This window comes from Kwoniella shivajii, chromosome 8 (assembly GCF_035658355.1).
Source record: "Kwoniella shivajii chromosome 8, complete sequence".
Taxonomy (NCBI): Eukaryota; Fungi; Basidiomycota; class Tremellomycetes; order Tremellales; family Cryptococcaceae; genus Kwoniella; species Kwoniella shivajii.
Window position 1 is genome coordinate 215,862 of NC_085915.1, and position 20,925 is coordinate 236,786.

The window sequence follows — 20,925 nt, forward strand, 5'->3', positions numbered from 1 at the left end:
GGGGTCAGAACTGATCAACGGGCAGGATAAGAAAAGGAAATTCACGTAGCGTTTCAACGAGAGATTCAAGAAGGAAGAAAAGAAGATATCATAGTTGTGCACTCGCCATTCGCAGTTAGCAGCACGTCTAATCAGCTTCGGTTCCGAAAGTACCAAAACCTTGTCACCAGATCGACGAGGTCATACAAGATGCAGAGATAATGCACATATAATAATCTATGAAAATATTATCGTTATATACTATAATCGTAAGGGAGAGAAAAAAAAGGTTCGTGAACATTTAAATGTGAAGCGATGGGGAGAGGGAAAAGGGGAGATATTGAATTAGTGGTATCGTGTGTGATTTGAATCATTATATGAAAGTATGACATCTAAGTGATGATGAGATGAATGAAAATGAGAAATGTGAAGGATACGATTATGTCGTGAAACATAATTTCAAAGTCCGTAAATTTAGGAATGGTTTGGCTGAATTGGGAATGCCTTTATACAATAATATGAGAATTTAGGGAAAAGCTGATGAAACTTCGCGAACGATTGCCGATGATTACATAGAATCAGAGGGTTTGGCGATACCCAGGGACACTACCGGAATGGGGATATCAAAAGTACCACCTTCTCTTTCAAGGTATTCCGTCTCTTCATTGGCGAGTCGTTGCTACGACGTACGAAGAGAAGCTTTAGCGACCGCAAACTTGGGTACAAAAACAAAACAATACGCAAGAACAACCGGACTTGATGCTGCGATATAGGTAAAAGTCCACTCACATATTGGAACCAATAGTTCTTGGTTTGCAGGAAAGGTAAGATGTAAGATTGTAGAGTGGGTTTGAGTGCTTTAGCTCTGTCACTTTCGATCTGTGTTGAACGAGATGTCAGCATTTTGAATCCGCATACAAGTGAGATCATAGAGACACGGTGTCGACGGCTCGATTGCGAAACTATTACTCGTACTCACCTCTTTCCTTATTCTCCTCCACACATCAGGTTTATCACTGATAACACTTCTTATACCCCATCTACCACATTGCCTCATCTCTTCTTTTTCATTGACCGTCCAAGCGCAAATCCATTTACCCTTGGACTGACATTCTTTCCTGAATTTAGCTCCATCAGAAGAAGCTAAAACCTCATACATAATTGAGAATCCATGACAGTTTTCGAAAAAGTATTTTCTGGTTTGTGAAAGTGACATCGAAATCGCATATCGAGGTAGGTAAGGTAAGATCGAACAAGCCGGTGCTATGAATTTGGGCTAGTGAATGAGTGGGGTGTCAGCACGAGAATTGATGACCACTCGCTCCATATGATCTCAAAGTAGATACACTGTTCCGAGAAGATTATGTTATACCGTTGAGACGCTTGGTCAGGCGAAGAGACGATATGATGCTTACATGCCAAATGCCCAAGATCAATCTAGGAGCCAACTTCGTTTCCCAGCCATTGTAACTCTCCACTACGTCCTTGATCAGACCGAATAATTTCGCTGGATCGTTTTCGACTTTGCAGTCGATCTGTAAAGAGAAAGAATGGCCCGAGTGGTGGGCCAACAAGTTAGTTGTGTTTTTCTGAACATTTGTAAAGCTGGAGAAGCAGGCTGAAAACCATATATGGAATTGAAATGCCCGATACAGATGAAATTCGAAGAGAAAGAGAAAGAAGGTGATCAGGGAAGAATAGGAGGATGAAGGTGAACCCGATACAGAAGAAGATAGCCAGATACTAACATTGAGTTTGACATTAATGTTTTCAGGTTTTAAGAGGATTTCCAGTACTTCAGTGAATTTGGGAATAGGTTGATGAGGCGCTTTAGTTGTTCGTACATGTCTGAGAACGTGTCATCGATGTTAGTTATTGATCTAACATACGTCTTTCGAAAGAAGCAATGATGCAAGTGTACTTACTCTAAAACACCTTTCCAAGGGAGTTTATGGATCAAACCTTGTCCGTCTGTAGTTCTGTGTAACTCAGGATCGTGGAACAAGACAAGCTGGTTATCAGCTGTTATGTGAATGTCTGTAATGGGAGGATGTTAGCGATGTCCACCTATCGTATTTCGGGGATTTATACGCGTTCCATCAGGGAGGGGTGTAAATAGGTAGAAACACATCTTGTTAGAGCAAGGATGGAACGTACCTGTCTCGATACCGTCGGCACCGGCTTTACAAGCTTCTACGAAAGATGCTTTGGTGTTCTCGGCTGTAAACAGGATACGGGAAGGGACGATATGGGTGATCGAGAATTGAAAGCACGTGTATGAATGGAAAGATGGAACGTGTCAGATAAAAGGATGTTGAAACAGGTGGGTCGTGATGCAAATCAGCTCCGCCCAAAGGAGATCGAATGACTATTGACCATAATTGACTTACGGAAAGAAGCTGAAGCCTGTTTGTCGTGATGAACAACGAATAAGCGGTGTAACAGATAAAGCTATAATCTTTACACTGGATGATGACGATAAGAGGAGATGTGAGATGTGTAAATCACTTACACCTCTATGACCCCAACATTCAGGTATTCTCCAACCATCATCAATCTTATCAAATGGATTTTGTTCTTGTTCCAATTCGAATTCTGATACAGCAGGAGATTGAAGAACGGTTGAAAAAGCAGGTGAAGGTCCAATTGAATTTGAAGGTGATAATACCGGTGTAGGTAATGTAGATTCAGGTCTTGATATCAAGCCTTTCTTCGGTTCTGGAATATCGTTGGGGATCATAGACATCTTGAAAATTGATTTGTATTCAAGGTTATTACGAATGAAATAGCTGATGGCTGAAGTATAAGCAGAAGTTGCAATGGAGTATGTGTATGTGTGGATGTGGGCGTATGGATACAAGATTGGGGATATTATAATTCTAGAATAGGTTATATACCCCCTCTTGAATAGATAAAGCGCAATAACTAGAAACACAAAACGATCGATGGACCTCCAAAAGGGATGTACTACTACTACAAACGTGCGTCGGGAAAAGTTCGAGCTGTCTTTGAAATGATGTGATATGAGAAAAACTAAAAAGGACCGGTTGAATGAAAGGTTTGAAAGACGACTGAGAGAAAAGCACTGGGATATTTATGAAGAGTGAACGTTTGTTATATATATATATATATATGTTGCAATGAGTTTAAGACGGATCAATCGGATGAGCTGTACCGGTAGGATCACGTTGGACATACAAGGGGAAAGAAAGGGCTTGATGATAAGATGGATCAAACTGAATGAGATGGGGTATGTAGTATCACAAGATCAACTATTGAGGATGCTGATTATGATGATGATCAGCGAGGCTGGAATGTTATAGTCTATTTCTAAGTTGGAGTCTATCGGATGCGAGAAATGGAAGAAACAATGAAAGAAAGAAAGAAGGAGAAATCTATGTATGCAGAAGAGAGAGAAATGCAGAATTTGAAGTATTGAATGGAAACTACTCGTAAAATGATAACAATCATCATCATCATCATAAACGTTTTCACCACGAAAAAGATAAGCGAAGTTCATTCAGGGAAAATGATGAAAAAGTATGCTTCATGGACGTATGTTGTTGATATTTCCCTTCATTCATACAGGACTGACGAGAGCATCGACAGGTCATGTGCCATGGTACATACTTTGGGGAACTGTAGACTGTTTACCATATTGATGGGAAGTAAACCATGGCCCCCTAAAATGGTAGAGCGAGCGGATCACTGAGTACATCTTAACGACTGACACGCAATCATGGTACCTCTTCACACACCGACCACTGCATGGCACACATGATAACACGATGGTACACCCGACTCATTCCTCGCCAGATACATTGCCTGTATACATCAACACACAACATGGGAACAATAAGAATAGTCCTCGTAATGTGATCAGAGAATAAGTTTACTCGTACAGCTCAGGTTTGTGGACCTCGTGTTTTTGTAAACTTCTTTCATGCATGATACTAACGTTGAAAGTGGCAAAATCTTCGAATCGATTGCGGTTCATCTATATGCTGGTATTCATGATCATGATCATGAATCCAATCAGACCCAAAGTAATACATGAAACACTATACTGTACTTTAGGACTGGCAACCTCAAATCCTCACTCCAAGACGGTTTGATCTCACTTAACATGTCAACGAGCGAAAGAACCCCTTCCTCCACGACAATATTCACTTTTACCCCTCCTGTTCCTCCTCCTTCTGCTTCTGCTTCCCTATCCACTTCATCCAGCTACTCAGGTTGGAATCCAAAGATCGACGAACAGCATGGGCACGGAATCAGTAAGACTGTTTTAGCTGTCATCGTCACTATTTGCGCCGTGTCAGTATTTTGGATCGGTGCTCTAGTATATTGGATCATAGCTATGTGAGTGCCACCACTTCATCGTCGACCAGCTACTATTAGAGAGACAAGTAAACAGACTTATACTTGTTCACGAAACCTAATATATAAAACATGGTATTCGTCCTTGTATCTCTTACCTCTACCTCAATTTTTACTCCGTTTTCCGTCGTATCGTGGCTTAAGTCGACATCATCGTACATCAAGAGATCATAACGTCCATTCTATAGAAGGACGTCGTCAGACTTACATGGATACCACAATTACAACACCTACGCCTATTATCCCAAAATCCAAGACTTCGGGTCAAAATCCGAAAAGTCCCAAAGACTCTGATATGAGCGATCTCGGCAGCTCGATGAGCTCGACTCTTGTTGGATCGTCTTCGGATCGGGTATCTTCAGGGAGAAAGGTGAGAGACGATGTCAGCGATGATGGGAACACAACATATTATGACCAAAGTGAGTTTGGGTTTGTCTCATTCAAATTTCCTCGAACACAAATATGTCATGCTGATATCAGAATAACAGACCAGTGTGTATGAGGGTATTCGCATAGAGGTCAGACACTGAGCTTGAGTATAGAATCTGAGGAATTTGTAACTCCGTGATTTGGTCAGTTGTATTTTCGCTATGAACATAAAGTACTACAACGAAAAGCGGAACTGTCAATTGAATGACATTGTCAATGATGGGGTTCTCTACTGTGGAATCTGACAAATCGTGATGTCTTTATGGCAATGAGGTCTTTTGCCGGCAATACTGTTGACCTACGATGACTTCCCACAACTATTGACACAAGTCACATACAATTTATACTGAACTACAACATATGATCGTCTGCCGTCATATCTGATCTCGTTTCGTTCTCGAGCGAAATCGCTCTTCCAGACCAACAGACCAAGACGATGTACTTATGCGACATTGGTTAGTGCTGGAGGTGGCATTGCCATTTTCTCTTTTTCTTTTTTGGTAACTTGTTCAATCTTCTCTTTTCCTTTAGAAGCATCTTCTGTAGATTTGGCAGTGACAATATTCTTCTTCTTTTTCAAGAGCATTGCTAATTACATTTCATTCATCATCAGCTCTGAATCTTTTTCGTGTTTCGTATTTCCAGAGTAGAATAACAAATATAACGAGCTAGTCCTACAATAAAACCAAAAAAAGGTTTACTCACCTTTCGAAACAGCCGATCTAACATTATCATTTATTTCCCTACTTTCTTCCAAGAATTTGTTATCTTCAAATTTATGTTTTTTAGCTGCTAATGCTTCCAAATCTACATCTTCCACTATTTTTCTTTTGCTACTACTGCTACTTCCTTCTGCATCTGTATCATTCTCGATTGGAGCGATACCAAGTTTACGTTCTAATGCTTCTAATTTCGATTTTTCTTCTGCTTGAAGTTTGGCTCTTAATGCCGGAGCAGATTCGAGTAAGTCCGCTTGGCTAAATAATCGAAAATATCAAATACGATATCAGTATGAGTTCACAATGTAAACGAAACTGTGATTAAGATGAGAGATAAAAGTGTGGTGAATTCTCATATTCAACCAGAATTCAGGTCGCGGTACGAGGACCGTGGGAGAGGACTAAGACGAAAATCTTCACGTATGATCTTAACTTCAACAAAGTGAAAGGCATAACTCACCGTTGAGCCTCTTTGATTGTACCTAATCTTCTTCCTGATAAATCTCTGCAAGAATCCATATTGGTAGCTTTCCCACTCGACATCCTTCCACCTGCCGCTCTCAGTTGAGATCCAAAACCACCTTTACCACCCAGCAGCCTCGCACAGACATGCAACGTGATTGGATAATCAGGTGATTCGTCATATCGTAATGATTCGATTGAGGCGTCTAACGGGAGAGACCTGGAGGAAGAGTTGGTTCGGATGTAGGTGGTTTCGGTCGTTGTCCATTCAGGTAATAGGGATGAAAGGGGTGTCGTGGGTGGTAAGCGTAATATTTTAGCTGGGAAGGGGGAAGGGAGGTTCAAGTGAACTGTTTGCAGCATTGTATGTGTGTTCAATTTCGCTCGATGTCATATATCGCTCAGACGTTGATGATGATCAATGATATCAACCATTCATATTACATCAACAAACAAAAGGGAGATGGGAGATGAGATGCAGTTGGGTGGCAATGATACATCGGGATTACGGTGATATCATTCCAATGTGGCAGTTAACGGGGGTACGTGGCACTTTTCAGGGGTTTTTAATGGCCGGTGGTCAATGGTTTACAGGAAATGTCAGATATCATTTACCAGATATCAAGTAGAGTTAAGACGACCGTAATCATATCATTCTCTAGTCTGTCAAGAATCCTAACCATCCAAAATAGCAGTAGCCTGTACGAGAAAAGCAATCTTCGAGTCTCACAGTCACTCTTTTGCTTCGCTATAGGATTATCAACGGTAAATCACTCGCTTACTCCTCTACCATCTATCTACCTTTAAAGTCAATTAGCCCGTTATGGAAGTGAACAAAGAAGAAGCCATAAGATGTTTATCGATATCATCTCGACACCGTTCAAGTTCAAACTTACCTTCTGCACTGAAATTCGCCAAGAAAAGCGTCGCCCTGTATTCTACGCCAGAAGGTGAAGCTATGATCATCGCTATACAAAGAGAAATCGAATCAGGTGGAAGTAGCAGCAGCAGCAGCAGTAGTAACTCACAGTCAACATCAACTCCCAAACCAAATGGAACGACAACGACAAATGGGGAGACTAAAGGAAAAGCAAGTGGGGTAGAAGAACATGTCACTTCTGCACATACAAGACCTGGTCATGGAACGGGATCTTCAACAAAATCAGATCCTACAGCTGCACCGAAAAAGAGTTATACAGCGAAACAGATGGAAGTTGTCAAAAGAGTAAAAGGATGTAAACAGCATGAATATTATGAAATATTATCAGGTAAGTATATATCAATCATACATCACTTTCTCCTTTCCGAATTTGGTACGGTGAGTAAGCTGATAATGAAGGATTTTCATAGTGGAAAAGAGTTGTACGGAGAATGATGTAAAGAAGGCTTACAAAAAGGTATGTCTCAGGTATATTTGCATCTAGTAGTGATAAAGAAATAACTGATCAACGTATACTCTATATCAGCTTGCACTCGCCCTTCATCCTGATAAGAATAATGCCCCTGGAGCAGATGAAGCTTTCAAAAGTGAGTTGGTGAATCTCAAATGGCTTTTCAGAAGTTACATCAAGATCTTTCCCCTAAAATACACTCCCGAAAACACTCGCTGATCACTCCGCTATCTCTCAGTGGTATCAAAAGCGTTTCAAGTACTCTCAGACCCTAATATGAAAGCAGCCTTCGATCAGAACCCATCTTACGATCCCACTTCACGTAATCCTGGAATGGGTGGTGGAGGTGGAGGAGGAGGGGGGATGAGAGGGTTTGGTGGTGGTGGTCCGGGAATGTATCAGACTGAAATTAACCCAGAAGATCTGTTCAACATGTTCTTTGGTGAGTAATTTTAGTGCTGTGAGATATGTCCCATAAGTGGATGATTGTAAGAGCAAAAGATCTGGCGCTATGAAGGGACATTCGCGCTGGAAGGTAGAGTACGGGTCAGAATCAGGCATACGGGAGTAGGGATAGGAAATCAGTCCAAAGTAGGTAATGGTACAGTCTGCTGATACTTTCCTGATGTAATAGGAGGAGGTGGTGGCGGTGGTGGTTTCGGCGGTGGATCACCATTTGGTCAAGCGAACGGTAAGTCTTCATTTCGAATATCGACGTGGACCCTCTCAGGAACTAATTCTGGATTTTTCACGATTGTCAATAGTGTTCACGTTTGGCGGACCAGGTGGATTCCAAGCACAATACAACAGACCCCGAAGACCCACGACAAGAGCCGGTGGTGGAGATAACAATAATGAAGCATCACCTATAGTGGCTTTGTTACCGATAATCATCTTATTCTTATTCGCTTTCATCTCAATCATACCTTCTTTATTCCAATCACAGCAAATACCAGATCCACAATACTCTTTTGAACCTTCAACGAAATTAGATCTAACGAGGGAGACCAATAACTGGCATGTCAAATATCATCTGAATTCAAAAGAATGGGAAAATTCCGAAATATATAAATCAATTCCCGATAATAGAAAAAATAAACTAAATGAAAATCTTTATTCATCAAAATTGAGAGGTTTCGAAAGAGGTATAGAAAATGTTTATGCTAGAAGATTACAAAATGAGGTGAGTGTATTGTGTCATATTTCCTATTTCCTTGTACGTCATGTGGGAATAGGCATAGAGGGGAAATCTTAGTATTCAGGATCAAGGATTAGTCCTTGATCAGCTCTTCATTCGCGTTAATGACTATCATTCAAATGAGTGATTCGCTAATGCTCTCCTTACAATCCCACAGTGCCAATACTTCTTGGATCTCAAGCAACAACGTATCAATGAGAATTCAGGATTTTTCGGTATAGGTGCTAATACCGATAAATTGAAAGAGATAAGACAACAAAGAAGTCCAGCTTGTGAACAATTGAGAAAATGGGGATTGACCTCTCAGAACGCTTGGTAGAGATCCCCCGATTAAGAAAGGATATATAGGGGAACTCGCCCTCAAGGATGAAAGAGGATGATGAACAGAGAAAAAGTGGTGATCTCAAATGCGTTTGACCACTTTCTCGATGTCATGAATCATATCTCCATCTCACACTTTGGGACAGTGTTCATTCGCTGCGAGAATAGAAGTAGATTCGGATAGAACAATGTTTTTGTATTTTCGTATGAGAGATGTAATATCAGGCTCATCACCATGTGCCTCCACTTTTTCTGATTTGGATTCCAAGATTATCAGGCTCACCACAGTTTACATTTTTGATGATTTTTGTGTTTTTTCATCCGTTGCTCTCTATCACCTTTTATCTGATCCTTATCCACATTCAAGGTCTCAACAGCTCATATCCTTCCTCTTCAACATCCAAACATCTACATCCAGTACTCAGCAGAAAGAGGGTGTAGGCTCTGGGAAAAAAAGATGGTAGCTTCATTCGATCCCCTCTCACCATCATTGGCGTCGTCTTCATCCGATCAAACAACTTTCAAAACCTTGACTAGAGAAAGACAATTTCGACATCCCCCAACATCCGTATCTGATGTTCCGGCCCTAGATGAATTAGTCGCACCTCATATAGAATCTTTCAACGCTTTGATCGAAGATGGTGACTCGAAAGGATTGTTACAATTAGGTGTGGAAGATATAGGTGAAAAAGTCGTCTTTGATGGTAAACCATATCAAGGTCAAGGTGAACAAGGTGGATGGGGTACAAAGATTAGCTGTCAGTTTTCTTAATCTACCTTGTTTTTATCTTTCCTTTCTCTTCCTCTGCATCTCTGATATATAAGCTCGTAACGATTGATTGGAAATGAAAGAACAAAAGATGAAATTGGAATAAACGCTAATTGTTACCACTACTATCATACACATCCATATAGACCGCATTGACAGAGTAGCCCTTTCAAAACCACTCGTACCGGAAAAAGATAAACTAGCTATCGAAAGAAGAATTTTCCCAACTGAAGTAAGTAACAAACCTCTGAATTCGCATACCGGAACAATGTATTCATTGTGCTGACGAAAACCCAACCCTCCCAGGCAAGAGAACGTCTCACCACTTACCGATCAAGATTGACCGTCAACATAAGATGGACAGTCACTGGACCAGATGGAGTATCGAGGGAACATGAGGAAATCAAGGAATGTGGTTTGTTACCTGTCATGGTCAGAGTGAGTTGACAACAAAACTTGTATCAGGCAATAAGTTCTTGCTGTCGTCGTCTTTTCGCTGAACACGCAAATTAAATAGTCAATTCGATGTAACCTGCAAAACCTTTCTGCGCAAGAACTGATTACCCATGGAGAAGAATCAACTTCATTCGGAGGTTATTTCATTGTAAACGGTAATGAGAAAATCATTCGATATCTTATTTTACCAAGACGACATCATCCATTAAATCTTTATCGACCATCATTCGCTAAACGTGGTGTGTCGTATACACCTTATGGATGTCAAATTAGATGTGTCAGACCAGATCAATCTGCATGTACCAACACCATCCATTATCTATCAAACGGCGGTGCGACATTACGATTCGCTTGGAGAAAAGTCGAATATATGATTCCGTTGATGCTTATATTGAAAGCTTTGGTGAATGCTTCAGACAAAGAAATCTTCGAAGGCTTAATTCAAGGTGAATATGATAATACATTTTTAACCGATCGAGTGGAATTACTATTAAGAGGTCAGAAAACCTGGGGATTACAAACTGGCGAACAATGTTTAGACTATTTAGGTGATAAATTCAGAGTCGTATTGAATTGTCCAGATGATTGGAATAATATTCAAGTTGGATCTTTCTTATTATCAAAAGTGGTTTTGGTACATTTACCTAACCCAAGAGATAAATTCAGGATGCTCATGTGAGTTTAAAACCGTCCTTTACATTCCTACATACCAGAAGACCAAACTAAATGATTCGTTAACAGCTTCATGCTCCGAAAACTGTACTCACTCGTGTCAGGTGCTTCTTGTGCCGATAACCCTGATTCTCCACAACATCATGAAGTTCTCTTACCCGGTTTCTTATACGGAATGATCGTTAAAGAAAGATTTGATGATTGTTTGAATGCTGTCAAAGCCCAGATCTTATTAGACATAAGGCAAGGCAAAGCTAGGAGTTTTTCGGATCGTAAGTTTGACTTCTTCACCTATGACCCTTAACGATTCACTTGTTCATATGGATCCTATATTTCCTTAGCCAAATACTTCACTTCTGTTTTGGCAAAAACCAACTGGGATATAGGAGCAAAACTCTCTTATTTCCTCGCTACTGGAAATCTCGTTTCTCCCACTGGTCTTGATTTACAACAAACCTCGGGATATACGATTGTTGCCGAAAAATTGAATTTCTACCGATACCTGAGTCATTTCAGGTGTATACATCGTGGTGCTTTCTTTGCCGAATTGAAAACAACAGATGTCAGAAAATTGAGACCCGAATCATGGGGTGAGTGATCAGATGTGGAATCCCTCATTATTCTTGAATACAATTTACATCAGCTGACAATTGTCTTCCAGGTTTCCTATGTCCCGTTCATACACCCGATGGTTCACCTTGTGGATTGCTCAACCATCTTTCTCACACTTGTAAACTCGTCGTTAGTCAAATGGACACTTCACACATTCCAACTTTATTATCGGCACATGGGATGACACAGATATTCGCTTCTTCAATCGACGGTCGAAGAATGGTCTGTATCCAATTAGATGGGCGAGTAATCGGATATGCATCACCTCAAAAATCCAAACAACTTGCAAACCTCTTAAGAAAACTCAAAACTGAAGGTAATGCAAAAGTACCACTTGATGTCGAAATTGGTTATGTACCTGTAACGAAAGGAGGTCAATATCCTGGCCTTTATCTTTTCTCATCAAGAAGTAGAATGATGAGACCAGTCACATATTTAGAAAATGGAAAATTAGATCATCTAGGTACATTCGAACAAGTTTACATGGATGTCGCTATCACGAAACAAGAAATTGAAAAAGGTGTAACAACTCATCTGGAACTTGATCCTACGAGTATGTTATCTGTCATTGCGAACTTGACTCCTTTCTCTGATTTCAACCAAAGTCCAAGAAACATGTATCAGGTAAATACCATTTCTTGATCGAATCTCCTTTTTTGATTCTAGCTTGCTAACCAATTGGCAATGCACAGTGTCAAATGGGAAAACAGTCTATGGGTACTCCTTCCACAGCAATGAACAAACGAACGGACAACAAAATGGTAAGTTGTCGTATGGATACTCTTCATCAAAGCAGTAACTGATCGCATGATTTTCATAGTATCGACTCCAATCCGGTCAAACACCAGTGGTACGACCTGCTCTTCACAATAAATATGGTTTTGACAATTTCCCCAACGGTATGAACGCCATCGTCGCTGTTATCTCATACACTGGCTACGATATGGAAGATGCGATGATCTTGAACAAATCAGCTCATGAAAGAGGATTCGGATATGGAACAGTATATAAAGCTGATATATTCGATCTGAAAGATTCCATTGGATCAAGTCGATCAGCCAAACCAACGTTACATTTCGGTTTAGGAAGAGATATCAAAGAAGATCATACATCATTAGAATTCATATCAAGAGATGGATTACCAAGAATTGGAACAAGGGTTAAATCAGGTGATCCGTTAGCGGCATATATCGATGATACAACAGGAAAAACCAAGTTCCATAAATACAAAGGTGATGAAACTGCCTTCGTTGATGAAGTCAGATTATTAGGATCTGATTCAGGTGATTCTGAATTACAAAAAATTCACATCAAGTTGAGGATACCAAGATCTCCTGTTATCGGTGATAAGTTTTCTTCAAGACATGGACAAAAAGGTGTTTGTTCACAAAAGTTCCCAGCTATCGATATGCCTTTCAGTGAGAGTGGAATGCAACCTGATGTCATCATCAATCCACATGCCTTCCCTTCAAGAATGACAATTGGAATGTTTGTTGAATCCCTAGCTGGAAAAGCGGGTGCTCTACATGGTATCTGTCAAGATGCCACACCATTCAAGTGAGTAATCCTGTTTTTGTAACTCGCGTTGCATTGCGAAGGAGGAAGCTGATACCTTGGTACCCTCTCACAGATTCTCAGACGCAGATCGACCAGTGGATTACTTCGGCGAACAACTTAGAGCTGCAGGATACAATTACTACGGTAATGAACCTATGTACTCTGGTATAACAGGAGAAGAGTTCCACGCGGATATCTACCTGGGATTAGTCTATTACCAAAGATTAAGACATATGGTCAATGATAAGTTCCAAGTGAGAACTACTGGACCTGTTGATCCATTAACCCGACAACCTGTCAAGGTAAGTAAAATGTTCAGCTCGGTTCCGTATATGTATATAATCATGCCTTGAGCTTATCACTGATATTCTGATTAAAAACACTTGTAGGGTCGAAAACGAGCGGGTGGTATTCGATTTGGAGAAATGGAAAGAGATGCACTAATAGCACATGGAACTTCATTCTTACTTCAAGATAGGTTAATGAACTGTTCAGATTATTCAACCGCTTGGATATGTAGATCATGTGGATCATTAACTTCATTAGGATTTGAACAAGTTTCAGGTGAAGGGATGAAAGAATATTGTAGGATTTGTGATTCTCACGTTGATCAATACGACAAAGACGATAAACCTCTTAAGATTGAAAATGGTGAAATAACTCAAGAGAACAAAATTGGAGTCAGAATAAAAGATAGTATCAGAAAAGGTAAAATGGACGTTGTTGCAGTTCCATACGTTTTCAGATACGTGAGTCGTCCTTCTTTTTTTGGTTTTTCGTTCGACTTGATCAGTCTCAGATTTGAGTGTTATATATGAGGTATTCAAAAAGCTGACGATCAACTTTGATGATTCCCTTCACATAGTTATGCGCTGAAATGGCCTGTATGGGTATAAGATTGAATGTCACCGTGACATAGGTAAATAGTCTGATGTTGACAACATGGTTGATTGCGTTTCATGCTTTCTTGTTTTATTTTACCAAATACCTAATGCATCATTATACCTGCTTGCACCGTACTCCATGCTTCTGAGCAGCCTGTCAAGTCAATTTATTCAAGATTCCATGTTGGAAGACTGGAAGGAATTGAAGGGAGATAAACTGGCCATGGTATCTCGATCACTTGTTTTCCACGTGTTCTGTTTGTTATTTGTTGTTTGTCGTCGCTGCCATTTGAGCCAACTCGAAATCAATAAGTTATCATCCCTTCTACACCATCAACTACGCGACCACCACAAGGAAGATCACGCTGAGATAAATAGGGGACCACGAAGCAAAGTGTTCTAATCATGGACTTCAATGCTTTCTCAAGTGGATCAGGGAGGTCCAGTATGCGAAGAAAAGTGAGTTTTTGTTGTTGGTCAATGAAATCACGCTTGTGAATAGGGGAATTTTGATGAGAATGAAATTTCATGAGCTGTGCTGTGCTGATAATATGGCTTCTACGTTGATAGCAATCTAATGTATGTATTGATATGCATCTTCAATATTGCGTGTGATAGTGGATGGTGACGATGACAATGAATATACGCTAACACGAGTTTTCGTCCACCTCAAATGTTAGTCATTGTTACAGGCATTCGGTAAATCATCTTCATCATCATCTTCGTCATCTAGACAATCGGCTATACCCCTCCAAGGATCAGCATCAGGATCAGGATCAGGACAATATCCGAACTCAGTACCCAATTCAGCCAATTCAACTCCAATAACAACAACGTCTGGCACGTTCAACAACAACAATGAAGAAGGATTATATTCACCTCCATATCCATATTCGACCGTGAATGAATATGACAATGCTTCGATGAGGTCAAGACATACTTCGAATACCGCTCTCCCGACTGCTTCTGCTCATGGCCTTGGCCATGCTCATGGTCACGGACATAACAATCATGGATATGGGCCATCGGCTTTCGGTCCATTTGCGGGATACGCTGGTCAAGGACAAGGTCAAGGTCAAGGACAAGGTGAGAAAACAAGAAGTACAAGTGGGAATTATAGTCTTAGTCTCAAGGATAAAGGTAAAGACAAGGACAGAGATAAAGATAAAGACAAAGAAAGGGATTCAAGTGGTGTAAGTGGTGGTGGTGGAGGAGGAGGAGGTGAAAGAAGTTTGAAAAGACCTGAAGACGTTTTTAAATTGGTCAGAGAGAGGATAATGAGTTGGAGTTATTTATTGGAATGGTATCAAGGGTGAGTTTGAAATGCTTTTTTCTTTCCAATGTGCTTTTGACTGTCACATACACTTGAATCGTTTTTGAGTATTTCATGTTGTCTTGCGATGGATGATCCATTCCAGGCAAGGCAGATTCCAAGTTTTCATCTCGAGTCGGGACATCTCGTCAACTGCCTCATCTTACTAAAAAGCAAACGAAGAATTTCCTCGCTGACTTCCCTTCCCCTCCCTTAGCGATACACATTGGCTGAATACAGTAAGGATACCTCGGTCAACTATCGACTCTACAATAGGACCTAAACAACTCGAAAATCGAGCTAGAAACTTTTACGTCTTGGGAATATCTCTCAGTGCTTTATTTGATATTCCGGCTTCCGGAGAATTCTTAAGGGCTCTGCTCAAATTGTTGGATGAATGGGAAGGATTCGCAGATGGTAGTGGAGGAAAAGGAGTTGTGAGTCTCATGTTCACTTTCCGTTATACGATACGAGAGGATGAATTCATGAAGGAGCAGAGCGTGCACCATGCGACGTTGTAGTACTATGACATCTGCTCACGATCGCGGAGTCGGAAGAGTCTGACAGATAGTCATCAGAAAAGAGTACTCTGCATTCTAAGCCACTCACGATATCTAGTTGACCGATCGCACAAAGCGCTGACTCATCACATACGTATCTCCAGAAAAACCTCTTTCGTGGTCAAAGAAGTAGTAGAAAAGTAACGGCTGGCGGCACTGTCATGTCTGATTTTGCAGCTGCGATGGATGGGACGGAATCATATCTGCTCAATATCAATATGGTAAGTTTGACATCTTCTTTCAAACTGTCGTAACACTTTAGGAAAGTTTGAGACCGTTGGTCTTCTTTTCTCCGCCCCTTTCCATATCAAACCTTCGCCAAGTACGGAACAAACAATTCAACTTGAATCGTTCATATCACACCCTGCCAGAAATCGTATCCTTACTGATCTTATCCTGCGTTTTATATTTTTTTGGTTCCTTTTCCAAATAGCCATTCATACCTGATTTCTATCAAACACACTCGACGCTCTGTTCGATTATCCGAGATATATACAAAAAATTATTATCAATGTTTCTCCCTCTACCTCCGTCGTCTTCATCATCCAATCATTTCTCAAATCAATCAAGCGGCAGTGGCGGTACCGGTAATGGAGGGCTAGTACATCCTTCAACAATAATACACTCCGCACCATTGGAAACTCCGTTCGGCAATACTGGTGGGCAATATGGTCCAGGACAAGGACAAGGACAAGGACAAGGACAAGGACAAGGACAAGGACAAGGACAAGGACAAGGACAAGGACAAGGACAAGGACCGAAATCACCTGCGGCAAGTACGATTCATCAATATCAAATGACCAGTCCAATCTCAGAAGGTCACGGTAATAGTTATTTCGGCGGTACGGCTCCTTCCACCAATGTGAATACTGCAAATATCAGCCAATATAATGCAAATGGTGGCTTGGCAGGAGGAGCAGGAGATGGAGGAGATGCACTGCAATCTTTCATCATTGGAGAATTACCGAATGATAGGACTTTAGTGGGTGATGGCCAAAAGTTGACTCCTCAAATAGTCGAGTTACTGGGTAAAGTAGATACCAAATTGAAGGTAAGTGAGAACATTTCGTTAATACACACAAAATTCAAATCACAAATCCATAATTCGTATTTCATAAGTCATAACCCAAACTACCAAAATTCAAATTCCAAATTCATTTCCCCCATCACTGAAACTTCCATCTTCGATGGATGAAATGATGATTGTGATTTGAAACTTGATCGTTCATATTTTCTCCTCACATTGTTTCCCAGTCCATTCGAAGTATATCTATATAGTATCTCAAGATGAAGTTCCAGCTGAGAAGATTATTTTTTAACACTTGCAGAAACAATTCTCGATATTACTTCGAGAAGGTGATTTATTAGCTAAAAAAGTATTAGATGAAGAATTAATCAATTTGTTGAATTCATTAAACCCGAATTCCAAACCAATGAAATTCGACTTGAACGCTGCTTTGATCGGATCAGGAGTAGGTTGGACTAGTGGTGATTCCTCATCATCATCGATTAAAGGGAGTGGCACTGGAACTGTGTCGAGAGTGGGAGTGGGAGTGGGAGTGGGTGGATTGCAAGCTTTTATAGCTCAAGATAGGAAACAAAGGGATTTCGGCACTATATGAGGTTTGAGATTCACCTGAAACGCGACAGAAAATCTCCGCGCATAAGGAAGATCGAAACGAATGAATACCCAGCATCAAGGTTTTTATCATTATACCCCAAAAATCATCACTAATATTGCTTCACTGCTTTTAGTTGGATTGTATTCAACTTTATTATTGTTTGTGCGATACCAGCAGTTGTAAATCGACTCTCATAACTGCAGAACGTGTGGTATACAACGTTTTCATCCTTTTTATTTGTTATTGTGATGCATGCAAGATGAACCTGAAACTATCCGATGAAAGAACAAACAAGCAAACAAACAAGTAAAAATAAACTAGACAAATCCATCTATAAGGATATCGTGACACTTCCAATGAGTATTTTAAGTTTTGTCGGGACCGAGGGGCCGAGACCTGAGGTAAAGAGAGCTTTAATCAACCAATTCAAGTGGTCTATACACTGAATCCCACATTCGCGACTATAAATTCATAAAAGTCATCAGTTTTGCAACGTTCTTTTACCTGAACTTCCTCGGTATCAGGATTAGAGACGTCGACGATATTGGTAAAGAGTATGTGTTTGAGAGCTTGAAACAAAAAAGAACGTCTACTCACCCTGATATACTCTTCTAATGGTAAAGGACCTTTACCTTTAACGATTTTAATGGTATTTTCATCTTGAGCGTTTCCATCTTCTACAGCTTGTCTGACTACTGCGGCTGCTACGTCTACTGACACGTTTCGAACATCTGCTAAATCAGGTAAGAGTGAAGCTTCAGGATTTGATAAAGCAGGTGAAAGTGATGCGAGCGAATTGACACCGGCCATTAACATGGAATTGGATATCGTCCTTGATCGAGCAAGGATAGCACCTAATCCCAGTGCAGGATAGATTAACGCGTTGTTGGTTTGGGCGACGGTATCTGCGAAACAGCACATGAACGATCAGTAATCAAAATCAGCCAAGAGTCCCCACGAGTCACATCTACTCATACTCATACTCAAAACTCACATGATTTGCCTTCACCTATTTGAACAGGAGGGAAAGGTGATCCAGTAGCTACCAAAGCCCGGTTTTCAGTCCAAGCGAGTGCATCTGCTGGGTCGACTTCACATAAAGCAGTAGGGTTGGACATGGGGAACTGGACGGATATCAGTAAGTCAAATTCGGATTGAGATCGAAAACAGTCAAACTCACAATGATAGGTCGTTCAACATGTTTGCCCTGTAATGCACTTGATCAGCTCGAATCGCGTAGGATTACTCCTCACTCTGCACACAGCTGACTTACCATCTCTCTGATCAACTCCTCTGAGAACGCTCGAGAATGGGTTGAAGTACCGATAAGTACAGTGGGTTTAACGTTTTTCACGACTGTTGTAATGATCCAAAGAAGAAAGCCCATCCGTCAGCTCAGCTTCACATCCTTTCATCTTCCTCGATGATCGGAAAGTGACGACACTCACCATCCATCAACCAGGTACCTTCATTATCTTCAGTCTTTTCCCAATGAGTGATTTCCTCATCTGGTCGAGCATAGGGTAATTGAGCGTGTCTCAAATTGTTACCCATACTTTCAACTAGTAAACCATTTCTGTCGACACACCAGAATCTTCTTGAAGCTTCTTCTTCTGATAATCCTTCAAGAATCATAAGTCCATCTTTGATTTGGTCTGCGATACCCATTCCTGCGGAACCAGCTCCGTAGATTACGATTCTTTGATCTGAGAGTCGAGCTCCGGACACTTTGATAGCGCTGATCATTCATTGAAGAGAGAAGGAAAAAGAGATCAAATTAGCACTTTTTCCTACCTTGATCATTCACTTTTCTTTCTGGAAAGAACGAAGAATCACTCACGCTATTAAAGCCGCTAAAGCAACAGCACCAGTACCTTGAATATCATCATTGAACATAGGTATATCCTTGTATTTTTCCATTAATCTGTATGCGTTGGCCATACCGAAATCTTCGAAATGGATAATAGCATTTGGGAACAACTCTCTACAGTTTTGAATGAATCGATCGACGAATTTATCATAGTTTTTACCTCTAATTCGTGTTCTTTTCCAACCCATATATAATGAATCGGAGAATAAACCATGATTATCGGTTCCACAATCTAAGACCACTGGTAATATTCGATTTGGGTTTATACCTGCTCCTAATGTGTAGAGTGCAGCTTTTGATGTTGAGATTGTTATTCCTCCTACACCTTGATCTGTAATCAGGGTTTTTTTGAATCAGCTAATTGCCTCGGAGTAGCCCACAATCTTTCTCACTCACCTCCAATACCCAAAATAGCTTCAGCATCAGTCACGACCACTAAATCAATAGCATCGTGAGGGTTATTGGAATCGTATGCAACATCGGCAGTTCTATTGACATCTGATAGATGACCTTCCAATTGAGCTCGCATACTGTCTTGGTTAGGGAAAGACTAGATAAGATTGAGATTAGCTTGTCACTGGCATGGGAACCTTGGAGTAGCTGACTCACGATGTAACAACCGACAGGTCGTCTGAAAAGGTTGGAATAATTTGCGACAGCTTCGGCAGCACCTGTTCGTAAAGATCAGCATCTTGACACATATTCGATTTCAAACCCATTTATAAGTGACTGACCAGGAGTATAGAGTACACCGAGCAATTCTTTCAAGTGATCTTGCATGATCTTGTAGAAAAGAACTTGATTTTGGTCTCGAAGGGAAGCAAGGAAAGCGTGTTTGAGGATTACAGAGGGTTGCTATTGTGATTTTAAGGCGGGAATTAGTTCGATTCGACAATGGTGACGGACATGCAGCAGGGCATTACGAGTTCGAACAAAATAGAACGAGTACGCAGAGAAGAGAACGATCGTCTGAAAAAACTCACCTTGAGAAGCTGGTTGTAAGCTCTAAGAGCTTGTTTCTCCAAGGAATGCACATCGTAAGGTAAGAAACCTTCAAGTCCGAAGATCTGTCTTTCTTCCCGGGAAAAACCTGCGCCCTGAAAATCCATACGATGTTAGTCATCTTGTTGTAAGGATATTCACAGAACTTATTAAAATTACCTTGTTAAGCTACAGCATTCAACCAAAAAATAAAGAGTCAGTACATCTATTTTGTGCAGTGATACAGGTACAGAACGTACACGAGGGGTATTGAGTAAAGCGGAACCTATGTATCGTCAACGGATGTCAGCTCTAATTTGCATCAATAGTAGAACGACAGCTGACCTCGAAGATTGGTCCTACAGACGTTATTCATAAGCACCTATCCTCGTGAATTGCCAAGACCAGGTCGTCTGACTCTGACACTCACCGTATAGGCACTAAATTCTTCTCGTTGGCAGTTATAGGCTTACTTGCCAGACTCCTAATTTGGGTCCGACTCGTAGATGCGATAACTCTCGTCCGAGCGATACTCGATGTGCTGATCATGGTGTGTTAGTATTGGTGGGCTGTTCAGAATAAGGAATGTGGAGAAAGAGATGAATGGTGAGATCTCCCTCTATATACACCCCAAAAATGCTCGGAAATAGGGAGGAATTTTGATGAAAAGTGGAGGTGGTGATCTTTTTAGTATTTTTTGATTTGATGTTGGAAATCTGACGCGTTTCTGTGATGATTGATTTCATCTTGT

General features: G+C 40.8%; 6 protein-coding genes across 6 annotated transcripts; 3 read left to right on the top strand and 3 right to left on the bottom strand.

The window, feature by feature from the left end:
- Positions 1-547: 547 nt before the first annotated feature.
- Positions 548-2,725, bottom strand: IL334_005851 (uncharacterized protein; the record flags this gene model as incomplete). The annotated part of the gene is made up of 9 exons (XM_062937558.1): positions 548-658; positions 769-858; positions 959-1,255; positions 1,395-1,514; positions 1,728-1,827; positions 1,905-2,016; positions 2,137-2,199; positions 2,370-2,385; positions 2,492-2,725. The coding sequence occupies 9 exons, from the start codon at positions 2,723-2,725 to the stop codon at positions 548-550; spliced, it is 1,143 nt and encodes a 380-aa protein (XP_062793609.1).
- Positions 2,726-5,230: 2,505 nt separating this feature from the next.
- On the bottom strand, positions 5,231-6,332 carry IL334_005852 (uncharacterized protein; the record flags this gene model as incomplete). Its single annotated transcript, XM_062937559.1, has 3 exons — positions 5,231-5,376; positions 5,494-5,765; positions 5,968-6,332. The coding sequence occupies 3 exons, from the start codon at positions 6,330-6,332 to the stop codon at positions 5,231-5,233; spliced, it is 783 nt and encodes a 260-aa protein (XP_062793610.1).
- Positions 6,333-6,792: 460 nt separating this feature from the next.
- IL334_005853 (uncharacterized protein) lies at positions 6,793-8,877 on the top strand (the record flags this gene model as incomplete). The annotated part of the gene is made up of 7 exons (XM_062937560.1): positions 6,793-7,237; positions 7,320-7,366; positions 7,436-7,496; positions 7,599-7,802; positions 7,995-8,051; positions 8,125-8,543; positions 8,716-8,877. The coding sequence occupies 7 exons, from the start codon at positions 6,793-6,795 to the stop codon at positions 8,875-8,877; spliced, it is 1,395 nt and encodes a 464-aa protein (XP_062793611.1).
- A 459-nt stretch (positions 8,878-9,336) lies between these two features.
- On the top strand, positions 9,337-13,864 carry IL334_005854 (uncharacterized protein; the record flags this gene model as incomplete). The annotated part of the gene is made up of 12 exons (XM_062937561.1): positions 9,337-9,637; positions 9,795-9,880; positions 9,955-10,086; positions 10,166-10,779; positions 10,846-11,048; positions 11,118-11,366; positions 11,438-12,012; positions 12,081-12,149; positions 12,209-12,945; positions 13,019-13,247; positions 13,335-13,694; positions 13,811-13,864. The coding sequence occupies 12 exons, from the start codon at positions 9,337-9,339 to the stop codon at positions 13,862-13,864; spliced, it is 3,609 nt and encodes a 1,202-aa protein (XP_062793612.1).
- Positions 13,865-14,234: 370 nt separating this feature from the next.
- Positions 14,235-17,323, top strand: IL334_005855 (uncharacterized protein; the record flags this gene model as incomplete). The annotated part of the gene is made up of 6 exons (XM_062937562.1): positions 14,235-14,288; positions 14,510-15,141; positions 15,359-15,578; positions 15,806-15,922; positions 16,135-16,752; positions 17,030-17,323. 6 exons carry the CDS (start codon positions 14,235-14,237, stop codon positions 17,321-17,323), a joined length of 1,935 nt encoding a protein of 644 aa, XP_062793613.1.
- Positions 17,324-17,736: 413 nt separating this feature from the next.
- On the bottom strand, positions 17,737-20,723 carry IL334_005856 (uncharacterized protein; the record flags this gene model as incomplete). Its single annotated transcript, XM_062937563.1, has 14 exons — positions 17,737-17,784; positions 17,921-18,228; positions 18,318-18,447; positions 18,504-18,530; positions 18,597-18,679; positions 18,772-19,061; positions 19,164-19,524; positions 19,590-19,743; positions 19,803-19,864; positions 19,928-20,048; positions 20,177-20,290; positions 20,435-20,460; positions 20,520-20,533; positions 20,605-20,723. 14 exons carry the CDS (start codon positions 20,721-20,723, stop codon positions 17,737-17,739), a joined length of 1,857 nt encoding a protein of 618 aa, XP_062793614.1.
- Positions 20,724-20,925: the final 202 nt, after the last annotated feature.